The following is a 21,651-nucleotide window of genomic DNA, read 5'->3' as shown; positions in this document are numbered from 1 at the left end:
TCAAGACGCTCGACACCATCCAGGACAAAGCAGTTCGCTTGACTGGCACTCCGTCCACCAACTTAAACATACACACCCTCCGCCACCAATGTACAGTGGCAGCAGTGTGCAACATCTACAAGATGCAATGCAGCAACTTAAAAAAGGCTCCTTCAATAGCGCCTTCCAAACCTGCGAGCTCTACTACCTAGAAGGACAAGGGCAGTGGATGCATGGGAACACCACCACCTGCAAGTTCCCCTCCAAGCCATACACCATTTTGACTTGGAACTATAATCGCTGCTCCTTCACTGTCGCTGGATCAAAATCCTGGAACTCCCTTCCTAACAGCACTGGGAGAGTACCAGATGGACTGTAGCGGTTCAAGGCGGCTCGTCACAACCTTCTCAAGGGCAATTAGAGATGGGCAATTAATGTTGACTAAGTCAGTGACACCCATATCCATGAAAGAATAAATAAAGGCAATGGCTTGCTTCTGTTAAGTTGTCTTTAGAACACAAAATAAATATTTTGCATATACCTTAAAAAGGGTAACAGGGATAGTCAAAACCCAGTTGGATGCTACGATGGGAACAGGAGACAAGACTTGATGTACCTCTCCAGCAACTATAATCTGCTTTTCTGTCTGTGGGACATTACTGGCACAGAAAGACTGTTGTTTTTAACCGAGATAACATTGCACTTCAAAAACTATGAAGTACTTTGAGACATTTCAACAATGGTGTTAGACTAATGCAAGAATTTCATTCAGTGCAGCTTGGGAATAATGCAACTTTGGTACAGCATACAAGGTTTCTAATTATTTATTGAACTGATGCACATATGAATCATTCTGGCAATCATCCCTGCATTCAGACTGCATGCCAAATGAGCTTTTCCCAGGTTAAAAGTAGTCAGTAATGTGCATACAGCCAACATCCCAATTTCTCTTTCTCACATTTAAAAACGTGGCACTTATCTGCAAGTTAATACACTACTTTGGAATGCTTGGGCATCCAATCAATGGGATTTTCCTTTCCGTGGCTGTTAATACTGCAATGTAGTGATTACGATACTGGACAAACAACTCAAATGTCATGAGGTCACACTGCACTATGGCATGTTGTGAAACTGAATTGCCAGCTTGCACCGGGGGGAAAAAGAAGTGACCACGAAAGCTGCTAGACTGTTATAACAACTCAACTAGTTCACTGGCTTGCTTTTGGCAAGCTGCCATCTCTACCTAGTCTGGCCAACATTGGACTCCTGGCGCACATTACAAGGCCAGCTTCCCAAGCTCTAGCAAGCCACTAGGTGAAACACCAGCCACAAAACACCATTGTGCTCTTTTTGTATGGGTGTACCATCACCCACACCCCTGAAAACAACTGAATTAATATAGCGCCTTTAACATAGTAAAATGTCCTAAGGAATTTCATCAGAGTGTAAATCACACAAAATTTGACACTGAAACACATAAGGAGATATTAGGATGGCTGACCAAAGGTTTGGTCAAAGAAATAGGTTTTAAGGAATGTCTTAAAGGAGGAGAGGGAGGGGAAGATGTTAAGGGAGGAGATTTCAGAGCTCAAGTCCTAAACAGCTAAAGGCATGGCCATCAACGATAGAGCAGTGAAAAATCTGGGACACTTAAGAGGCCAGTTTTGGAGGAGCACAGAAATCTCAGAGGGTTGTAGGGCTGGAGGAAATTAGAGATAGTTTAAGGGGGCAAGGCCATGGAGGGATTTGAAAAGGATGAGAATTTTAAAACTGGACCAGATCCAATGCAGATCAGTGAGCCGAGGAGTGGTGGGGGGGGGGGGGGGGGGTGGGGGGTGGGGTGATGATCGATGAAGGAGTTTGAATACGGACAGCAGAGTTTGGATGAAAAACACAAGAGGAAAAAAAAGCTATTTTGTTATACTCACCTGTGGTCTTCAGAATAGGCATCTGAACACTTGAGACCGTGCTGGGCAGTTCCTGTGGCCCATTGGTCTCCGAGGTAGAATCATTGAGACTATCTGCTGGCGCTAGAGCCTCTGCTGGCCGGGAGGGCTGGTTGCTCTCTGCAGCCTGCTGCTGGCGTGCTCTTTCTATGTCCTGCTGTGCAAGTTCAGCTAACGGTACGATAGACTGCAGGGACACCAGTGTCTGCAGTGCCTGGTGTGACAACTGTGCTGGCTGCATTGTTGCTAAATCTGCCGATGAGGTATCCATGGTCTCTTCCCTTGCTGCATTTTAAAGAAGGTGGAAAGAAAATGGTTCAAAACTGCTGCAGTGTTATTAAGAGTTAGTTATCTGCAGACTGAGGAGCACTACAATTGGGTAAGTATTCACTAGAACTACAAAACATCAGTTCTTTTTTTGAAACTGTACTGGGGAGGGGGGGGGGGGGGCGTGCAGTAGCATTGTGGTTCTGTTACTGTGCTAGTAATCCAGAGCCCTGGATTACTGATCCAGAGACACGAGTTCAAATTCCACCACTGCAGCTGGAGAATTTAAATTCAGTTAGTTAAATAAATCTGGAATTAAAAGCTAGTATCAGTAATGATGACCATGAAACTACTGGATTGTTGTAAAATCCCATCTGGTTCATTAATGGCCTTTAGGGAAGGAAATCTGCTGTTTGGCCTATATGTGACACCAAACCCACATCAATGTAATGACTCTTAACTGCCCTCTGAAATACAAATATACGAATTAGTAGCAAGAGTAGGCCATTCGGCCCCTCGAGCCCACTATGCCATTTGATAAGATCATGGCTGATCTGATTGCGGCCTCAACTCTACTTTCCTGTCTACCTGCTATAACCTTTGACTCCCTTGTCAATCAAGAATCTATGTAACTCAGCCTTAAAAATATTCAAAGACCCTGCCTCCACTGCTCTCTGGGTAAGAGAATTCCAAAGACCAACGACCCTAAGAGAAAAAAATTGTCATCTCCATCTTAAATGGGAGACCCCTAATTTTTTTAAACTGTGTCCGCCCGGTTCTAGTCTCTCCCATTATGGGAAATGTCCTCCCAGCATGCTCCTGGTCAAGTCTCTTCAAGATCTTGTATGTTTCAATAAAATCGCCTCTTAGTCTTCCAAACTCCAATGGGTACAGGCCCAACCTGTCTGACCTTTCCTCATAAGATAACCCTCTCATCCCAGGAATCAGTTGAGTGAACCTTCTCTGAACTGCTTATAATGCAATTATATCCTTTCTTAAGGAGACCAAAACTGTACACAGTACTCCAGATGTGGTCTCACCAACACCCTGTACAACTGTAGCAAAACTTCCCTAGTTTTATATTCCATCCTCCTTGCAATAAATGACAACGTTTCATTTGCTTTCCTAATCACTTGCTGTACCTGAATACTAACTTTGTGATACATGTACCAGGACACCCAGACCCCTCTGTACCAGAGTTCTGCAATCTCTCTGATTAAATAACATACTGCTTTTCTATTCTTCCTGCCAAAGTGGACAAGTTCACATTTCCCCATATTATATGCCATCTGCCAAATTTTTGCCCACTCATTTAACCTATCTATATCCCTTTGCAGACCCTTTACATCCTCTTCACAACTTACTCTCCTACCTTTATGTTATTAGCAAATTTAGCAAACATACATTCAGTCCCTTCATCCGAATAATCGATATAGATTGTAAATAGTTGAGGACCCAGCACTGAACCCTGCAGCACTCCACTAGTTACAACTTGCCAACCCAAAAATGCCCCATTTATCCCTACCCTCTGCTTCTTGTTGGCTAACCAATCCTCTATCCATCCCAATAGGGTACCCACGACACCATGACCTTTTATTTTGTGTAGCTTAGCAAGCCACTCAGTTGTATTTAAAAGCAGCGACTCACCACCACCTTCAAGTGGAGTGGGGATGGCAATAAATGCTGGCCCTGCCAGCGACACCCATATCCTGTGAATGAATTAAAGAAAAATAGGGATGCTCGAAAGACCATCAATAAATTAAAAAGACGAAATGGAACAGAAAATACACTATAGTGTGTCTGAAAAAAGTAGACAGATTAATGTTTCAGGTGGATATGCTTCATAAGAACTGACGAAGGGCGTCACCGCTTTGGAGAAGAATTAGAGACTAGAATGATACAGGATACCCGCAATGCGCATCTGCAGGGCTCCTCTGCTACCTGTTTCTCTGCAACTAGTGTCACCTGCAAGTAGAAATGAGGAGCTGAGTAAACAGAGATTGTACTTTACTTGTGCTGGAGGCATTTTAAAAAGTGTATTCTTCATGCCATCTCGGTCACACAGTGAAAGGTGCATTACTACAGCTCAGCACCACTAACCTCATCCTGCTTGTCTGAAGCAGGGACAGGCCTCACAGAACGGTCCCAGTCCAGTGGGATTTGTGCTCACTGAAGCACTTAACTTGAATCATCTCTGAACCTAATTAACCAACCATCTCTTTTTCTGCTATTTGCCAATTTCCTCATCTTCTCCTTGCTGGTGTACAATTCCACAGGCAGCATGTGCTCTCTGTCATCTTCATGTGGTCCTAAACAACAAAATTTGTCTCAAACCCCAACTGGAGTACTGTGTCTGGTTTTGGGCCCTGCATCTCAGACAAGATATATTGGCCTTGGAGGGGGTGCAATGCAAGTTTATCAAAATTGAAAGGATTAAATTATGAAGAAAGGTTGCATAGACTAGGTTTGTATTCCCTCAAGTATAGATGACTGCTAAATGTTCTGACTGCAGTGTTGAAAATGTTAAAAAGGATTAACTAGGGTAGTTAGAGAAAAAAAAATCAAGAGGAGAATATAATCTTAAAGAGCTAGGCTGTTTAAAGAAGGAAATCAGGAAGCACCTTCACACAAAGAACAGTGGAAATCTGGAACTCTCTCCTCAAAAGGCTGTGAATGCTGTGGGTCAAGTTCTCAAGAATGAGATTGATGGATGTTTGTTGGGCAAGGGTATCAAGGGAATTGGAGCAAAGGTGGGTAGATGGAGTTAATATACAGATCATTAATTGAATACTGCAGCAGGACTGAGGAGGGGCTGAATAACTTGAATGTTGATTAGCTACTGAACTGCTCAGGTGATCACAAATGTGCCCAACACACTGAATCTGTGGCCCAGTGGCACTGAGTGCCCACACCATCCATGCAACATTTTCATTGGGATGATCTTGCCTCTAGCTTAGCTTGCAGTCACTTGCGTCCCACTTACAATCCACAAGGTAGGGAACCCAGACCTGCACCGTACACTTACCTGTAGTTGCAGCCCCTTTAGATGCTGGTGTTGCCGCCGCCCTGGCTTCTTCCTCCAGCGCCGCCAAACGGGCTGCCTCCTCAGCAGCAGCTGCTACAGCCAGCTCCTCGGGGGACAGGCCCAGCTCGGCGAGGGTCTCAGGCCGGCTGTCGGCCAGCAGCTCCCGAGGAGGGAGGAGCTGGTCATGCTGAAGGCTGACGCTGGGCTGAGGTTGCAGTGACTGCGCCAAGGTAGTCGCTGATGTTTCTCGTTTTGTGCCGCCGGAGACCCGAACCGCTAATGTGGCGCCGACTGCAGCACCTAAAGAGCTGGCAGGCAGAATCTGTCCAACAGTCTGTCCCACTGTAGACACGGAACCTTGCTCAACATTATTAGACTGTGCTTCAGTTGATGGGGCCGCCTACAGGGAGAGAAAAATAATTCGGGAGCTCAATGATTTGTCCATAATCACTGTATGGGATTCCAACAATCTGGACTTCATTCACATTGTAGTAATTAAGCCATGACACCAGCTTGTCACAGCCCCAATATCTGCACAGAACAATCATCAATCTGAATGTTCAGAAGGAATTAACCTGAAATCACAAGTGTCTGTTCTGCAGCTCTTTAGTATTAGTCAGAAACACACACTGCCAGAACTAGCTCCCTCCTTGGCTAAACAGCAGGGGAAAATACTTTTACCAAATAAGGAGGAGATCACAATAATTACGATACAATTACAATAATAAATCACAATGTAAAAAAATCATGCAACCAGAATTGGCGAATTGAATGAAAAATCGAAGACATGGCACTGGGGAGGCTTGTCAGAATTATCAGCTGCATTTCAGACTGAGAGCTCAAGCTCCAAGGTTTAAATGCACTGAGTTCCCAACGCTGTTTACCATGCTGTGACACCCAGTGGCATGTTTGTGTGTGTGACTGCGTAAGACGGTGTGTCTGTGTGCATCTGTGCACACGTGTGGTATTTAGTTAAATGCCTTTTTTTTGCTCAGTTAGTTGTCAGACACATGCAAAAACCCATCAACACCTCAAGAGTTTCCAAACCAAGTTACATGGAGCTTTCGTTTGTCCGACATGGAGTGTACACACACTCCCTGCAAGGACATGACTCATTTAGAAAGTAGATATACAGCAAAAACCAATGCTCGGCGACCACAACCAAGTAGGGGTACTGCTGCAATTTAACTTTTTAGAACTGAGCAGCATCCCAAATAGAGCACAGGTCAGATTTCCACTGCTCGACCCAGCACCAACATTACATGTCTGCTGGGTTATCTGGACTTATCTAGCTCTCTGGGAAAGATCTACATCACCAAGTCTCATTAACAAGCTATTGATCAATTGTGTCCTGGTGTGCCCCAGACTTGCCTGACTCATGAATCAGATTACCAATAAGAATTAGCAGACTGCCAAACCTGTCAGGAATGTCAACTTGAAGCCACCCAAAAGACAATGGTTACTAGACAACTGATGAATGTGGATTTGAAAAGTCATGATGTGAATAGCAGATATTAGCAGCTGCTCATGAGCAGCACAACTCACCATACCATTGGCAATACATTGCTATCGTTCTTCTGAACGAGCAAAGCCAAACATCTTGCACCCCGCATTGAACGGAAGTTTCATCAGTTGTAGATGTAGCAGCTCACCTTTCTGTAACCTAATCAGTCAGACACCAATTTCATACCAATCTCTTGATAAGTATGTATATATTCTCATACCTGGCCTCCAGGTAGTGTTTACCAGTAGCTGTTGTCTCAAGTCTCAAACTTCCTCAACACCACAAGATGAACCCGTCTTTGGATATGAAAACACCAAAATGTCTTTCACCCTTCTTCAGCAAGATCACGAAGGGCTATGTCCAGGCTGAAGTCAGCATCATGCAGGATCTCCAGGATAAGATACAATATCTTCCAATTAATACCTCAAGAGAACCTCTTGAGCCATGCAAATCTATAATAATGCACTGTGGAGCACCCAGCATGTTTTTCTCAGCATACATATGAATTAGGAGCAGGAGTAAGCCACTTGACCCCTTGAGCCAGCTCCGCCATTCAATAAGTTCACGGCTGAACTGATTACTCACATTTCCACCTACTCCCGATAACATTCTAGCCCCTTATCAAGAATCTATCTACCTCTGCCTTAAAAATATTCAAAGACTCTGCTTCCACTGCCTTTTGAGGGAGAATTCCAAAGACTCATGACCCTCAGAGAAAATATTTCTCCTCATCTCTGTCTTAAATCGGCGACCCCTTATTTTTAAACAGTGACCCCTAGTTCGAGATTCTCCCACAAGAGGAAACATCCTTTCCACATCCACCTGTCAAGACGCCTCAGGATCTTATATGTTTCAATCAGGTCGCCTGTTACTCTTCAAAATTCCAGCGGATACAAGCCTAGCCTGTCCAATCTATCCTCGTAAGACAGGCCACCCATTCCAGGTCTAGTAAACCTTCTCCGTACTTTTGTATTCAATTCCCCTCGCGATAAATGCTAACATTCTATTAGCTTCTCTAATTACTTGCTGTACCTGCATAATCTTTTGCGATTCCTGCACTAGGACACAGAGATCCCTCTGCATTTCAGAGCTCTGCAATCTCTCACCATTTAGATAATATGCTTCTTTTTTATTCTTCCTGCCATAGTCCTGTCAAATTCCTTTCAATCTCAACTGTTTGAACAGAGGAGCCCAAATTAAGTTTTCCATTGATATAGTACCTCATCATATTTCCTAAAATTCTCAAAGTGCTTCACATATCATCCTTAAATTTAACTTAAGCCATCAGATTTTGTCCCAAATGCAAATTCTGTAACCTCATCACCAATTTCAACTTGCTCCTTGCCTCAGGTTAAACCAGACTGGTAACAACCTCAGCACCTGTTTTGGCCCCAAGTAGAGCTTCTGACCACAGATCCTCCCCATCAAAAAAGCTATGTACTTCAATCTCTAACACTGTTCACCTCAACCCTCGAGTCAACCCATCTGCTGATAAATCTATGCTTTGGAATTTCCAGACTCAACTATTCCATTGCTCACCTGGCAGGCTCCCAGCTTCTATCCTCCATAAACTTGAGCTCATCCAAAATTCTGTCTGTATCCTATCCCACATATCTGTCTTACCCATGATCTTGCTGACCTACACTTGTTCCTGGACTCTCAACAGTTCAAATTTAAAAAGTTTGCCTTCATGTTTAAAGCCCCTCAGCACCTCACCCCTTAACCTCAGCAACCTACGTCAGCCCCTACAATTCTAAAGAGATCTCGACGTTCCTGCAACTGTCATCTTGTGCACTCCCCCTCTTCTCTTACGGTTATTGGTGGTTATCTCTTCAGCTGTCTAGACTCTATGCTCTGGAATTCCCTTCCTATAACTCTCTCCCTCCTCATCTAAGATCTTTCTGACCAAGTTTTCACTCCTCCTTTGGCTCAGCACCCATTTTTGCCTGATTACACTTCTGTGAAGCATCTTGGATAGTTTTTCTATGTTAAAGGTGCCATATAAATACAAGTTATTCCAGTTGTTGTTTATGTAGATGGGCTGAATGTCAGCCTTCTCTGCCATAAATGACTGACTGCAGCATCTGATTGTACACAGCAAGATTCCAGAAAATGTAATGGAAGAAATGACACTATAATCTAATTTGTTTGGTGGTGTTGGTAGAAGTAGGAATGTTGACTAGGACACTTGGACATGACATACTCTGAATATTCTCAAGGGATCTTTACATCCACATAGTTTACTGCCTCATCTGAAGATTGGCTCCTCCAACAATGCAGCATTCCCCATGTACAGTTCTGCAGTGCCAGTCTATTTTGAAACTACCCATCATCAAATAGCATCGAATTAGTGAGTAGGCACTCAACTGGGTTTAAGCCCACCTTCCTGTATCAGTGCCATACCCCTATGTATTTCTTCCTTGCCCTACCTGCGTGGAGGGTCCAGGTGCAGGTGTGGACTGTGTTACCATGGTAACTGCCCCACTCTGAGCTGTAGATGCAGTGGTTGCAGTGTTTGTTGTTCCTGCAGTTGCTGTTTCACCGTGCACACTTTCAGGGATACCTTGCACGTTCATGGTGGGCGGCTGGACTGTAGGAGTTGGAAGGGGAAGGAAAAGATTAGAGATTAAATTAGGTTAACCTGTAGCTTCAATGTTGTTACAAGGCTTATTTAACATATTGATGTCAATATTAGTATAGGAAAAACATGAAAGACAACAAATTTCATTGGCTTCCCTTTTGATAAATTCACCCCCACAGTTAAAAGAAAAAGACTTGCATTTATATAGTGCCTTTCACAATCTCAGGATATCAGACAGCACTTTAAAGCCATTTAAGAACTTTTGAAGTGTACTCACTATTGTAATATAGGAAATGCAGCAGCCAATTTGCACAGAGGGAAATCCCACAAATAGCAATATGATAATAGCCAGAATCTGATTTTGTTTTGTTGATTGAGGGATAGGTATTGGCCAAGACACTGGGAAGAACTCCCCTGCTCTTCTTCAAAATAGTGCCATGGGATCTTTTACATTCACCTGAGAGCGCAGTTGGAGCCTTGGTTTAAATGTCTCATTCGAAAGATGGCACCTCCGACAGTGCAGCTCTCCCACAGTACTGAAATGGGACTGTCGTCTAAGTCCCTGGTGTGGGACTTGAACTCACAACCACTGGCTCAGAGGCAAGACTGCTACCAACTGGGCCACAGCTGACACTACTCAGTTAAAAGCAGTTACATAACTTGACAACATAGCATTAAAAGCTGACATTCGATGAATGACCATCTGGGTGAGAGACAAGCATAAGAACAGAAGGCCATTCAGCCCCTTGAGCCTGTTCCATTATTCTAATAGATCATGGCTGATCTGTATCTTAACTCCATCTTTCTGCCTTAGTTCTGAGTTCATAGAGTGGTCTCAAAAGAACTGAATTGTAAATAAACTGCAAAAGTCATCTTCAGCGATACAAATCCTGGTTAGACCACACCTGGAGCATGGGGAGCAGTTCTGGGCACCACATCTTAGGAAGGATCTATTGGCCTTGGAGAGTGTGCAGCGTAGATTTACCAGAATGAGACCTGGACTCCAAGGGTTAAGCCTTGGGTTGTGGTCCCTGGAATTTAGAAGGCTTAAGGGTCATTTGATCAAAGTTTCCAAGATATTAAGGAGAACAGATAGGGTAGATTGGAAGAAACTATTTCCGCTGCTCAGGGAATCTAAGACTAGGCAGCATAGTCTAAAAATTAGAGCCAGACCTTTCAAGAGTGAAATTAGGAAACACTTCTACACACAAAGGGTGGCAGAAGTTTAGAATTCTTTTCCACAAAAAACAACTGACGCTAGATCAATTGTTCATTTTAAATCTCAGATTGATAATACTTTTGGTTAACATAAATCTACGGGATATGGAGCAAAGGCGGGTATATGGAGTTAGGTCGCAGATCAGCCACGATCTGACTGAATAGCAGAACAGGCTAGGGGGCGAAAGGGCCTACTCTTATTCCTATGTAATCGTTGATGCCCTTGCCTGACAAAAAAAAGTCAATCTGAGTTTTGAATTGACCCTCAGCCTCAACTAGATTGGGTATGGGGTGGGGGCAGGGAAAAGGGTGCCAAATGAGCTGGTAGTGCCAGGGAACTCTATTAACAATCTCAGGGGGGAGGGGAGAGGTGCAGGGGAAGAGGCAAAGTAGAAAGGGAAGAGATAGAAAAAAAAAAATCGTACCAAAAACTTGATGCATGGTAAGAAATCAGGGACAATTAATAAAAATGTGTCAAATCAGTAAACCAAGCTATCCCCAACGTTCTCATTCCTGCTGTGCACTTGCCTTGGTTTGCCGCAATATTTGCTGTGGTGGTTGTGGATGTGTTGGTAGTGTTGGTTTCTGACGTCTCGTGGGGAGGATTTGAACACCTGACTGGCATTTCTATCAAATCGAGTTGCTGAGTCTGAGTTTCTGAATTCACGGTAGGGACCCGAGAGGCTGCAACCAAAGATGACCCTGAATTTACGAGCTGTTGTGCTTGCTGCGTCACCATGCCACTGGGGGAGGCGACAATTGTGACCCGGTTTGGCTCAGACACAGGCTGAAATGAATTCACAGACAAAGGTAAGATTTGGCAAAATGGAGAGACCATGCCAACAGGTCATTGCACTTCACCCATTTTAAACTAGTAATGGAAGGTGCACAGCGACACAGTAAAAGCAATGGGATTGAAAAGAGGGAGCTTTTTTGTTGGGGGGGGGGGGGGGGCGCGGGGGGAAGCTCCCAACAGATCAGGGTGATGGATCAGTGGAGAAATACAATGCAAACTAGGATATAAAATGTAAACACCTGGTCTGAAGAGAGCTAGTCTCAGTCCGAAGGAGGATGTTATAGTTGGCCATGGGCTAGGGAGGAATTTGGTGGTCTCTACATTGATCTCTTTTTAAATTCAGATTCTGGAACAGCATCACCTATAAACTCCATCCTGGCACTGACACACAAACCTGGTTCCCTTGACCTGGCAGGGGATTCACAGGACTATAAATTTGGGTTCACCAATTTATGGGCATGTGGGGGGGGGGGGGGGGATGGGCACAGGGATCAATCCCTGTTCCTGAATGGTGAGACCTGAGGCATACCAAATACTGGGCCTCATTTCCAGAGTGCCGTGGAAGTGCGGACAGTAACAGGCAGCTTACGGCCTAAGTGGCAGCGAAGATTGAGCCCACTCCTCCCAGCTCCACATTAAGGCAAGTATATTTTACAATCTTACTTAGTTGCTTGTGGCCCAACAGGCAGTTTCATGAAGACCTACACCACCGCCACTGCCACACACCCAACTACCCCAAGTGTAGCAGTCAAATTCATCTTCCAGTGGCTGCCTCAAACATGTGCCATGCCTTTTGCAAATGCGAGTAAGGGGCCGAACACTCATTCCAGACACTGCACAATGATTTTCCAATATGGCAGGTGATGCACTCCAACTCGTAACGAGCACGTGCTTTCTGCCCGCTGTATCAAAGGCTTAGCGTTTAGCGCCTGAAAAACAGACACTAACTGGTCAAATTTCTACACTATGGACAGTTTTTTCTAAATAAAATAAGCCTATGAATATGCTGCTGACATCGGTATCCAAGCACAGAATCCAAATTATAACAGGGTCAATATAAAAGCAACTTGTGTGCCTCAGTGGCTTTGGTGATACTTCACACATCTTAGTAGGTGCAGAGGTGTACTGCATCAGCCTCTGTTGCGATCGCCATCTGTCCCAGCATATCAAATACCAAAGTTCTCTCTGCCAGGATCCTGAGCCACTTCTATCTACCTTACTAAACTGGTGTTTCCATTGAAATGAATGAACATCAACAATTTTCAAGGTTTGGGGCTTTCCATAATTTCAGGGATGTCATGTGGTGTTATAGGCTCGGGTGGATAATGTTCTGCGCCAATTGAGTTCCTACCTGAATGGTGATGATGGGAGCTGTGGAAGTGGTTCCAGTAACAGCAGTAAGTTTCTGAGTGGTGTTGGGGGATGCACTGATTACCTGGCCTGTAAGGTTGGCGATGGTGCCAAGGGTGGCAATGGGTGTGTTGAGCGTGGGTGAAACAGTGGACACTCCTGCAAGTGTGGTGCCCATTGTACCTGCTATCGTCCCCAATGTACTTGCACCTAACAAAAACAATTTTAAAAAGTCAATAAGAAACATTGAATAACATAGCTATCAATCAATTCTAAATGTCAAGACAAAAAATACATTCAAACCAAACTGTCCCATGACTTTTATTTTGAGAAACATTTGTAGACTCTCTTTCCACTTTCCATTTTTAGGCATTTGCACTTTTTGTTTTGCATTTCCATCACCTATTCTTTCCCCATCTGGCCTGACATCTGAAGGAGGGACAAGCACACGGCCAAGTGAAAGCATTATCCTTGTACCAATCATGAGCACAAATTCTTGCTACTATTTCTCCAATCTCTAGTCCATGTGCGTCAGTCAATTAAAGTGACACGATGACTGAGATCAGCCAATTCAGTAGAGAATGGCAAATCAAATGAGACACCTTCCTGACCTCTATGGGACAGTGCAATATTTGTCCACTGAGCCACCAACTTGGCATGTCGCCTGCTACTCATCCAATCCATATTGTCCTTGAAGCCATCATCTCCCTTGTGAGCAAGATTCTCATCATTCACAACCTCATCCTGGATGAAGCTTTAGAATCTGCCTGCCTCCATCTCAGGAAAGAACGACAACCAGCTTCCTGTCTTCTGACCCGGCACCTGTCATCTCTCAATCTGCTCACAGGACAGTGTCTCCTTCACCAACTTCATTGCTTTGCCCTCAATAGGTGTATATTCCACTAAAGCACCAGAGAATGATGTGGCCTTCAGCCAGGTCCCAAATCAATTTAAAAAAAATATTTGTTCATGGGATGCGGGCATTGCTGGCTAGGTTAGCATTTATTGCCCACCCCTAATTGCCCTTGAACTGAGTGGCTTGCTACACCATCTCAGAAGGCATTTCAGAGTCAACCACATTGCTGTGGACCTGGAGTCACCTGCAGGCCAGACCAGGTAAGGATGGCAGATTTCCTTCCCTAAAAAGGACATTAGTGAACCAGATGGGGGCTTTTACAACAATGGTTGCATGATTAGCATTAGACTAGATTTTTTTTTAAAATTTCAAATTTATTAATTGAATTCAAATTTCACCGTCTGCTGCGGTGGGATTCAAACCCATGTCCCCAGAGCACTCGCCTGAACCTCTGGGCTACCAGTCCAGTGACATTACCACTAGGCCATCACCTCCCCTTAAAAGGTGCTATTTCCCCTTTTTTTTTCTTTTTAACCCGTATTTTTTTTTTTGGGAAGGTGGCCTTTATACCCCAGGCCCCTTTTATATTTTTCATGTCGAGGGGGCCTTTATTCCTCAGGCCCCCTTTATATAAATATTTACATTTTTAAAATAACTTTATTGAAACCAGATAAATAAACAAAAAACTCAAATTAAAATGCCATTCTCGGCGTCGACAATGCACTCTAGTCCCTGCGGTGCCCACTGGTCGCGGAAGGCCTCAAGCGCACCGGCGGACGCCGCATGCTCCTTCTCCAGGGACACCCGGGCGCGAACGTAACCGCGGAAGAGGGGCAGGCAATCGGGGAGGACGGACCCCCCCGACGGCCCGCAGCCTGGACCTGTGAATTGCCACCTTGGCCAGTACCAGGAGCAGACCGATGAGGAGATCCTCCTCCCGGCCCACGCCCCTCCGCACCGGGTGCCCAAAGATCAGGAGCATGGGACTGAAGTGCAGCCAGAATTTGAGGAGCAGCCCCTTCAGATATTCAAATAGGGGCTGCAACCTCGCACACTCCGTATATATGTGGAACATGGACTCGTTAGGCCGCAGAAAGTACAGGCGGACTGGGAGTCCGTGAACCTACTTAAAAGCCTATTGCACGGGACTGCTCTGTGCAACACCCTCCACCCCAAGTCCCCGATGTAAAGGGGGAAGACTCCCGCATAGAGACACCTCCATCGGGGCTTCCCCTCGCCACCAGATGGCAACGCGGACCGCCAGGGTGTGTCCGGCTGGCTGACGAGGGCGAGGAAGCGGAGAGTGTGCAGGAGCAGGCCATACAGGAAACTCCTCTGTGCCGGTTGGAATGGCACGGAGGGCATTTCCGAGGGGCGGCTCGGGTTGTGCGGGACCGGCTCCCGAGGAGGGTTTCGGGGCCTGGGTCCGATGAGCAGTTCCGGCCGAGCGGGTGTCAGCTCGGCCGGGATCGCTCCGCACTCCCGAGCCCCCTCGCAACCCGCAGTGAGGGGTGTCCCGGGGGTTTCGGCTACTCCTCCGCCCGCCGGACAGTCCCCGGTGTCGGCTGCCCGGACAGCCGAGGTGCTCTCCTCCGCCGGCGGGGGTGCGCCCTGACTGGAGGCGACCATGTTCCAGACTCGGAATAGATCCTGGTAAAAGACAGGCAACTCCCTCAGAGAAGCGCGACTAACGGACTCCACCGGGAGCTGCGTGTCGTCTTGAAGGCAGTGACACTGGCGGAAAAAAATAAGTCGCCAGCGCACACCATCTGGAAGGATGCTCGACGTACAGGTATCTCTGCAGGGTCCGAAGGCGGAGAGTCGCAGCCTGGGTGCGGATGCACACCAGCGACTGGCCGCCCTCCTCAATTGGGAGACTCAGGACCGCGGCAGAGACCCAGTGTTTCCTCTTGCCCCAGAAGAAATAGACGAGTTTCGTCTGGATCTTGTTGGCAAATGCAGGGGGCGGGGTCAAAGTGACCAACCGGTACCACAACATGGAGGCCACCAGTTGGTTTATGACCAGCGCTCGGCCCCTGTAGGAAAGCACTCGGAGCAGTCCTGTCCAGCGCCCCAGCCGAGCGGTGACTTTCGCCTCCAACTCCTGCCAGTTTGCCGGCCAGTCTTCCTCAGCGGGGCTAAGGTGGACTCCCAGATAGAGGAGGTGCGTGGTGCTCCACGCAAAAGGTGTCATCTCCTCCGGCAGGGAGTCCACCCGCCACTGACCCACTGGAACATTTCTCCCAATTGATCCTTGCGGAGGATGCGGCAGAAGAAGTCTGCTGGCAGTCGACATCCTCCGCAAGTCAACGGGATCTGTGACCGCGAGGAGCACGTGGTCGGCATAAGCCGAGAGGACGACCCGCATGGCCGGCTCGCGCAGAGCCAATCCCGTCAACCTCCTGCGAAGCAGGCACAGGAAGGGCTCCACGCAGATGGTATACAATTGGCTGGACATGGGGCATCCCTGACGCACTCCTCTCCCAAAGCGAAGGGGCGCCGTCAAGGACCCATTAACTTTGACTAGACACTCTGCGGCGGCGTATAAAAGTCGGACCCGGGCCACGAAATGCGGCCCGAGTCCGAAAGCGCGCAGAGTCCCGAAAAGGTATTCGTGATCCACCCTGTCGAATGCCTTCTCCTGATCGAGGGAAAGGCGACCGACTGACCAGTCCTCTGGGAAAGATGAATCAGGTCCCGGACCAGGTGTATGTTGTCCTGGATGGACCGGCCCGGGATCGTGTAGGACTGGTCAGGGTGGATCATGTGGGCCAGCACGGAGCCCAGGCGGGTAGACATAGCCCGGGCAAAGATCTTATAATCCGTGCTGAGGAGGGAGACCGGACGCCAGTTTTTAAGCAGGCGGAGATCGCCCCTCTTCGGCAGCAGGACGATGACCCCCTGCGCCAGAGAGGGGCATCACCCCGGTCGACAGAATTTCCGCCAGGACCTGCATGTAATCATCCCCCAGGACGTCCCAGAACGCCCTGAGGAACTCCACGGTCAACTCATCCAGCCCTGGGCATTTGCCCCTTGAGAGCTGGTGGAGGGCGCCAGTCAGCTCCGCCAATGTGAGCGGAGCCTCCAATCCTTTGGCGTCCTCCGGGCTGACCTGCGGCAGGTCCTCCCACAAAACTGCGCGCATCCTCGCTGGACGGATCCGGAGAGAACAACGCACTGTAATAAGTACGGACCAGGAGGCCCATTCCCTCCGGATCCGTAATGGAGTATCCGTCGTCGGCCAGCAGCTCGATGAGCTGCTTACAGACTCTCCGCCATTTTTCCAGCGAGTAGAAGAAGGGTGAGGCGCGGTCCAAATCTTCCAGGATCTGGATCCGCGACCTCACGTACGCGCCTCGGGACCCTATGAGCTGCAGGTTCCTCAGCGCGTCCTTCTTCTCTTTGTGCACCTGCCACAGGGCCGGGTCCACCTATTTCCCCTTTGGCACCTTACCGTCCACTGTCTTGCCCTCTATGTCTATTGAACCTTTGTGGCTTCCTCAATGGAAATTTCCTCTGCTCAACAATTCTTCTTTCTTGCTGATTTCATCCTTCATCTGAATTCCTCTAGCCCCACCCTCAACCTCACCTTGCACATCAAATCCACCAACCATCACCTCAATCCCATCTCACGAGACCGAGGAATCTCTGATGTTTCTGTCTCCAACCCACTTCCTTTGTCTCACTTAACAGTCACATCTTGCTGCCTGCCGCCATCTCAGGAAAGGATGACTGCCAGCTTCCCGTCCTCTGACCCTCCACTTGCCACCTCTAAATCTGTTCAACAGCTCCCTTGCCTCTGGCTTCAATGTCCCTGCATCCTTCATCCCTTACCAACTATTTCCCCTCGGCACAATTTACATTTCCACACAGTCAAATTGGAGACTGCAGACTAGAGTGCACCTGCTGGCCTTTTAATGACCATCATTTCTGACTGGGTAATCTCAAATGTGGCCAAATCTCCCCACTACTCCAGGATTATACTGAAAGACAAGGACAACTCAAATGTCTCCTTTCAATGACAATCTACATCCTCTGACCCCTTCACGTGCCCCAAGCCATTCACACCTCCAACTTTGTCTATGGAGCTGATGAATTTTCTTCATCTCTATAAACAGGATTCTCCACATGGTGAGTTCCTCTCCCCTACATCATTATCTCCCCAACCACAGCAAGTTCAACTTTTCCACAAGATCCACCCTCAATCCTGTTCCATCCGAACACTTCATCATATAACCACTTCCATTCAGTTGGCAGTCAATGCCTTCCTTTACTCAGACTCCATTCACCCTACTCATAAAAGCACATTCGTGACCACTTTGTTCTTTCGCATATCACCCATGTCCAATCTTCCTTCCCTTTCAGGCTCTGAACATGTTGTCACTATCTACTGCCATGCCCACAACTTCTGCCACATCCTTTCAGAATGCTTCCTGTTCTTTTCAAAGTACTAGTACAGCCCTGGTTAAGGTCACAAATGCCATCCTTTCAGCATGACCATAGTACCTTACCCATTGTTGCCCTCCTCAACCTCGGTCACATTTAATAAAGCTGATCACTCTACACGCCTCCATTGTCATTCCTCTATTGTACTGCCATCAATTGTTTCCACACCTATCCATCCCAATGTAGCAAGCGCATCTTCAGCAATGACTTCTCAAACAAGTCACCACCAAGAGTCTGCTTTCACCTCTACAACATAATCTGACTCACTCCACTGATGCCCTCAGCCAGGTCTTAACTCCAGGCTTGATGACTTCAATGCTCTCTGCTATACCCTTGAATTTCACCATGCGTAAACTACAAAAATCTAAAACTGACATCCATATCCTATGACATACTACATCCCACTCCCTTATTGTTCTCATTTTCACCACTGCATTAAATTCATAATCCTTGAATTTGTCCATAATCCCCGACACAGCCACACTCCACCCTTCCTTTGCAACCTCCTCTAGTTCTAAATGCCAGTGCACACTCTGCTTCTCCAATTCTAGCTTCCTCTCCATTCTTCCTGCTGTCAGACCCTTGGCTGTCTGGGCCTCACTTAACAATGCTCTCCTTAAACCTCTTCACCCTGCCCCTCACTATCTTTTAAAAAGCTTACTTTGCCTCTTCACCATGCCTTTGCTCACTTTCCCCAACCCTCAACCCATCACTGCTTGGTGTGTTTGGCACTGAAACATTTTGGAACATTTTATAACATTTAAGAAGCATTACATAAATAATTAGATGGTTTCAGTAGATAGCTAAACAAGAACTATCCACACATGGCATAAGTTCGTACCTGTGGTGCCTTTCACTACCAAAGTTGTGAGTGCTGGTTTGGTGGCAGATACAGTCACTGGGGTGATCAACCTGACTCCACTCACTGGTGTCCCAGAGATTGTTCGCAGGATAGTTCCAGGCTGTCCTGCAGCACCCTTCAGCAATACCTGGGACGGGGAAGGGAGGAGAGAAAAGGTGTTTAAAAAAATGTTATTGCTAAATGTTTGAAGCAGACAAGAGCAAATACAAAGCAAACATTAAATCAGTTTCCATGCTTAAAATAGTTACAATAGTTAAAACAATAAAGTGAAGCACAGTTTTGGATCAGAGTTGCACCAGCCATTTAGTCCCAATATCTACCCCCAAGAAAGAAAGAAAGAGTTTTCCTGCCAAAAATGATAGATGCACAATCTTTGCTGCACTTGTAAAGAAGAAAGCACATCAACAGTTAACAAAGCAAACAAGATCAGATACAGCTTCTGATATCCTGGATGATGGATACTTTTTTTTTTGCAGTCAGGAATCCTTCCAACCCATTTATCTCCCACCAACACCTCCAGTGCCCAATAGGGCAGGCACCCCGGTGTTTCAGAGAACATAAAAAATAGGAGCAGAAGGCCATTCAGCCCTTCGAGCCAGCTCAGCCAATGAGATCATGGCTGACTTCTACTTCAACACCATTTTCCTGTACTATCCCTGTATCCCTTGATGCTTTTATTTTGTAGAAATCTATCGCTCTCAGTCTTGAAGATACTCAACGGCTGAGCCTCTGGGGCAGAGAATTCCAAAGATTCACCAAACTGAGTGAAGAAATTCTTCCTCATCTCAGTTCTAAATGGCCTGCCCTTTATTCGGAGACAGTGTGCTCTGGTTCTAGACTCCCCAGCCAGGGAAAACATCCTTCCTGCATCTACCCTGTCGAGCCCTGTAAGAATTTTGTATGTTTGAATGAGATCATCTCTCATGTTTCTAAACTCCAGAGAATAGAGGCCCAGTCTATTTAGTCTTTTTCTCATAGGACAATCCCTCCATCCCAGGAATTAGTTTGGTGAACCTTCGTGGCACTCCCTCTATGGCAAGTACATCTTTCCTTGGGTAAGGAGACCAAAACTGTGCACAATACTCCAGGTGCGGTCTCACCAAAACTCGATATAATTGCAGTAATCACCTTTACTCCTATACTCAAATCTTCTTGTAATAAAGGCCAGCAAACCATTTGCCTTAATTGCCTGCTGTACTTGCATGTTAGCTTTCAGTGACTCATGAACAAGGACACCCAAGTCCCTTTGAAGTTCAACACTTCCCAGCCCCTCACCATTTCAGAAATACTCTATTTCGGTTTTTCCTACCAAAGTGCATAACCTCATATTTCTCCACATTCTATTCCATCTGCCAAATTTTTGCCCACTTGCTTAGCCTCTCCAAATCCCCTTGAAGCATCTTTGCATCCTCCTCACAACTCACATTCTTCTATATCATTGGCCTCCTTATCTCGAGAGACAATAGGTAAGCGCCTGGAGGTGGTCAGTGGTGTGTGGAGCAGCGACTGGAGTGGCTATAAAGGCCAATTCTAGAATGACAGGCTCTTCCACAGGTGCTGCAGAAAAATTTGTTTGTCGGGGCTGTTACACAGTTGGCTCTCCCCTTGCGCTTCTGTCTTTTTTTCCTGCCAACTGCTAAGTCTCTTCGACTCGCCACACTTTAGCCCCGCCTTTATGGCTGCCCGCCAGCTCTGGCGAATGCTGGCAACTGACTCCCACGACTTGTGATCAATGTCACAGGACTTCATGTCGCGTTTGCAGACGTCTTTAAAGCGGAGACATGGACGGCCGGTGGGTCTGATACCAGTTGCGAGCTCGTTGTACAATGTGTCTTTGGGGATCCTGCCATCTTCCATGCGGCTCACATGGCCAAGCCATCTCAAGCGCTGCTGACTCAGTAGTGTGTATAAGCTGGGGATGTTGGCCGCCTCAAGGACTTCTGTGTTGGAGATACGGTCCTGCCACCTGATGCCAAGTATTCTCCGGAGGCAGCGAAGATGGAATGAATTGAGACGTCGCTCTTGGCTGAAATACGTTGTCCAGGCCTCACATTCTTCTATAGGTATGTAAAATGGAAACATTTGGCTAAGACAAATGTGGGCCCATTACAGGCAGAGTCAGGAGAATTTATAATGGGGAAGAGAGAAATGGCAGAGAAGCTAAATGATTACTTTGTGCCGGTCTTCACAGAGGAAGATACAAGAAATCTACCAGAATTAGAGATCCAAAGGATTAGGAGGAACGAGAGCTTGAAAAAAATTATTAGTAAGAAGGTTGTATTGGAGAAATTAATGGGGCTGAAGGATGATAAATCCCCAGGACCTGGTATTCTACATCCCAGAGTTTTGAAAGAGGTAGCTATGGAGATAGTGGATGCATTAGTGATCATTTTGCAAAATTCTACAGATTCTGGAATGGTTCCTGCAGATTGGAAGGTCGCAAATGTCACCCCACTATTTAAAGGAGGGAGAGAGAGAGAGAGAGAGAGAAAACAGGGAATTACAGACCTGTTAGCCTTACCTCAGTCTTCGGAAAAGTGCTAGAATCTATTCTAAAGGATGTGATAAATGGACACTTGGATAATAATGATCTGATTGGGCATAGTCAACATGGATTTATGAATGGGAAATAATTTTTGTTGAACCTGTTGGAGTTTTTTTTGAAGATATTACTAACAGAATTGATAAAGGGGAGTCAGTGGATGTGGCATACTTGGATTTTCAGAAGGCTTTTGATAAAGTCCCCCATAGGAGGTTGATTAGCAAAATTAAAACATATGGGGTAGGAGGCAATATACTGGCATGGATTAAGGATTGGCTA

The 21,651-nt window shown here is 46.4% G+C and overlaps 1 protein-coding gene across 4 annotated transcripts in view; it reads right to left on the bottom strand.

Annotated features, from left to right (window-relative positions):
• The window catches only part of LOC137380276 (host cell factor 1-like), a 110,798-nt gene that overhangs the window by 17,540 nt on the left and 71,607 nt on the right, over positions 1–21,651 (bottom strand). For 2 of the 4 annotated variants that reach the window (XM_068052164.1, XM_068052163.1), the window contains exons 15-20: positions 18,810–18,957; positions 12,668–12,876; positions 11,049–11,307; positions 9,151–9,311; positions 5,218–5,617; positions 1,908–2,210 (exon numbers count right to left, since the gene is read on the bottom strand). In XM_068052164.1, coding sequence (XP_067908265.1) covers positions 1,908–2,210; positions 5,218–5,617; positions 9,151–9,311; positions 11,049–11,307; positions 12,668–12,876; positions 18,810–18,957 — 1,480 coding nt within the window. The remainder of the gene's footprint in view (positions 1–1,907; positions 2,211–5,217; positions 5,618–9,150; positions 9,312–11,048; positions 11,308–12,667; positions 12,877–18,809; positions 18,958–21,651) is intronic. The other 2 variants (XM_068052165.1, XM_068052166.1) reach the window with 2 other exon arrangements.

This window comes from Heterodontus francisci, chromosome 19, assembly GCF_036365525.1.
Source record: "Heterodontus francisci isolate sHetFra1 chromosome 19, sHetFra1.hap1, whole genome shotgun sequence".
Classification (NCBI taxonomy): domain Eukaryota; kingdom Metazoa; phylum Chordata; class Chondrichthyes; order Heterodontiformes; family Heterodontidae; genus Heterodontus; species Heterodontus francisci.
This window is presented reverse-complemented; position numbering and strand designations above follow the sequence as displayed.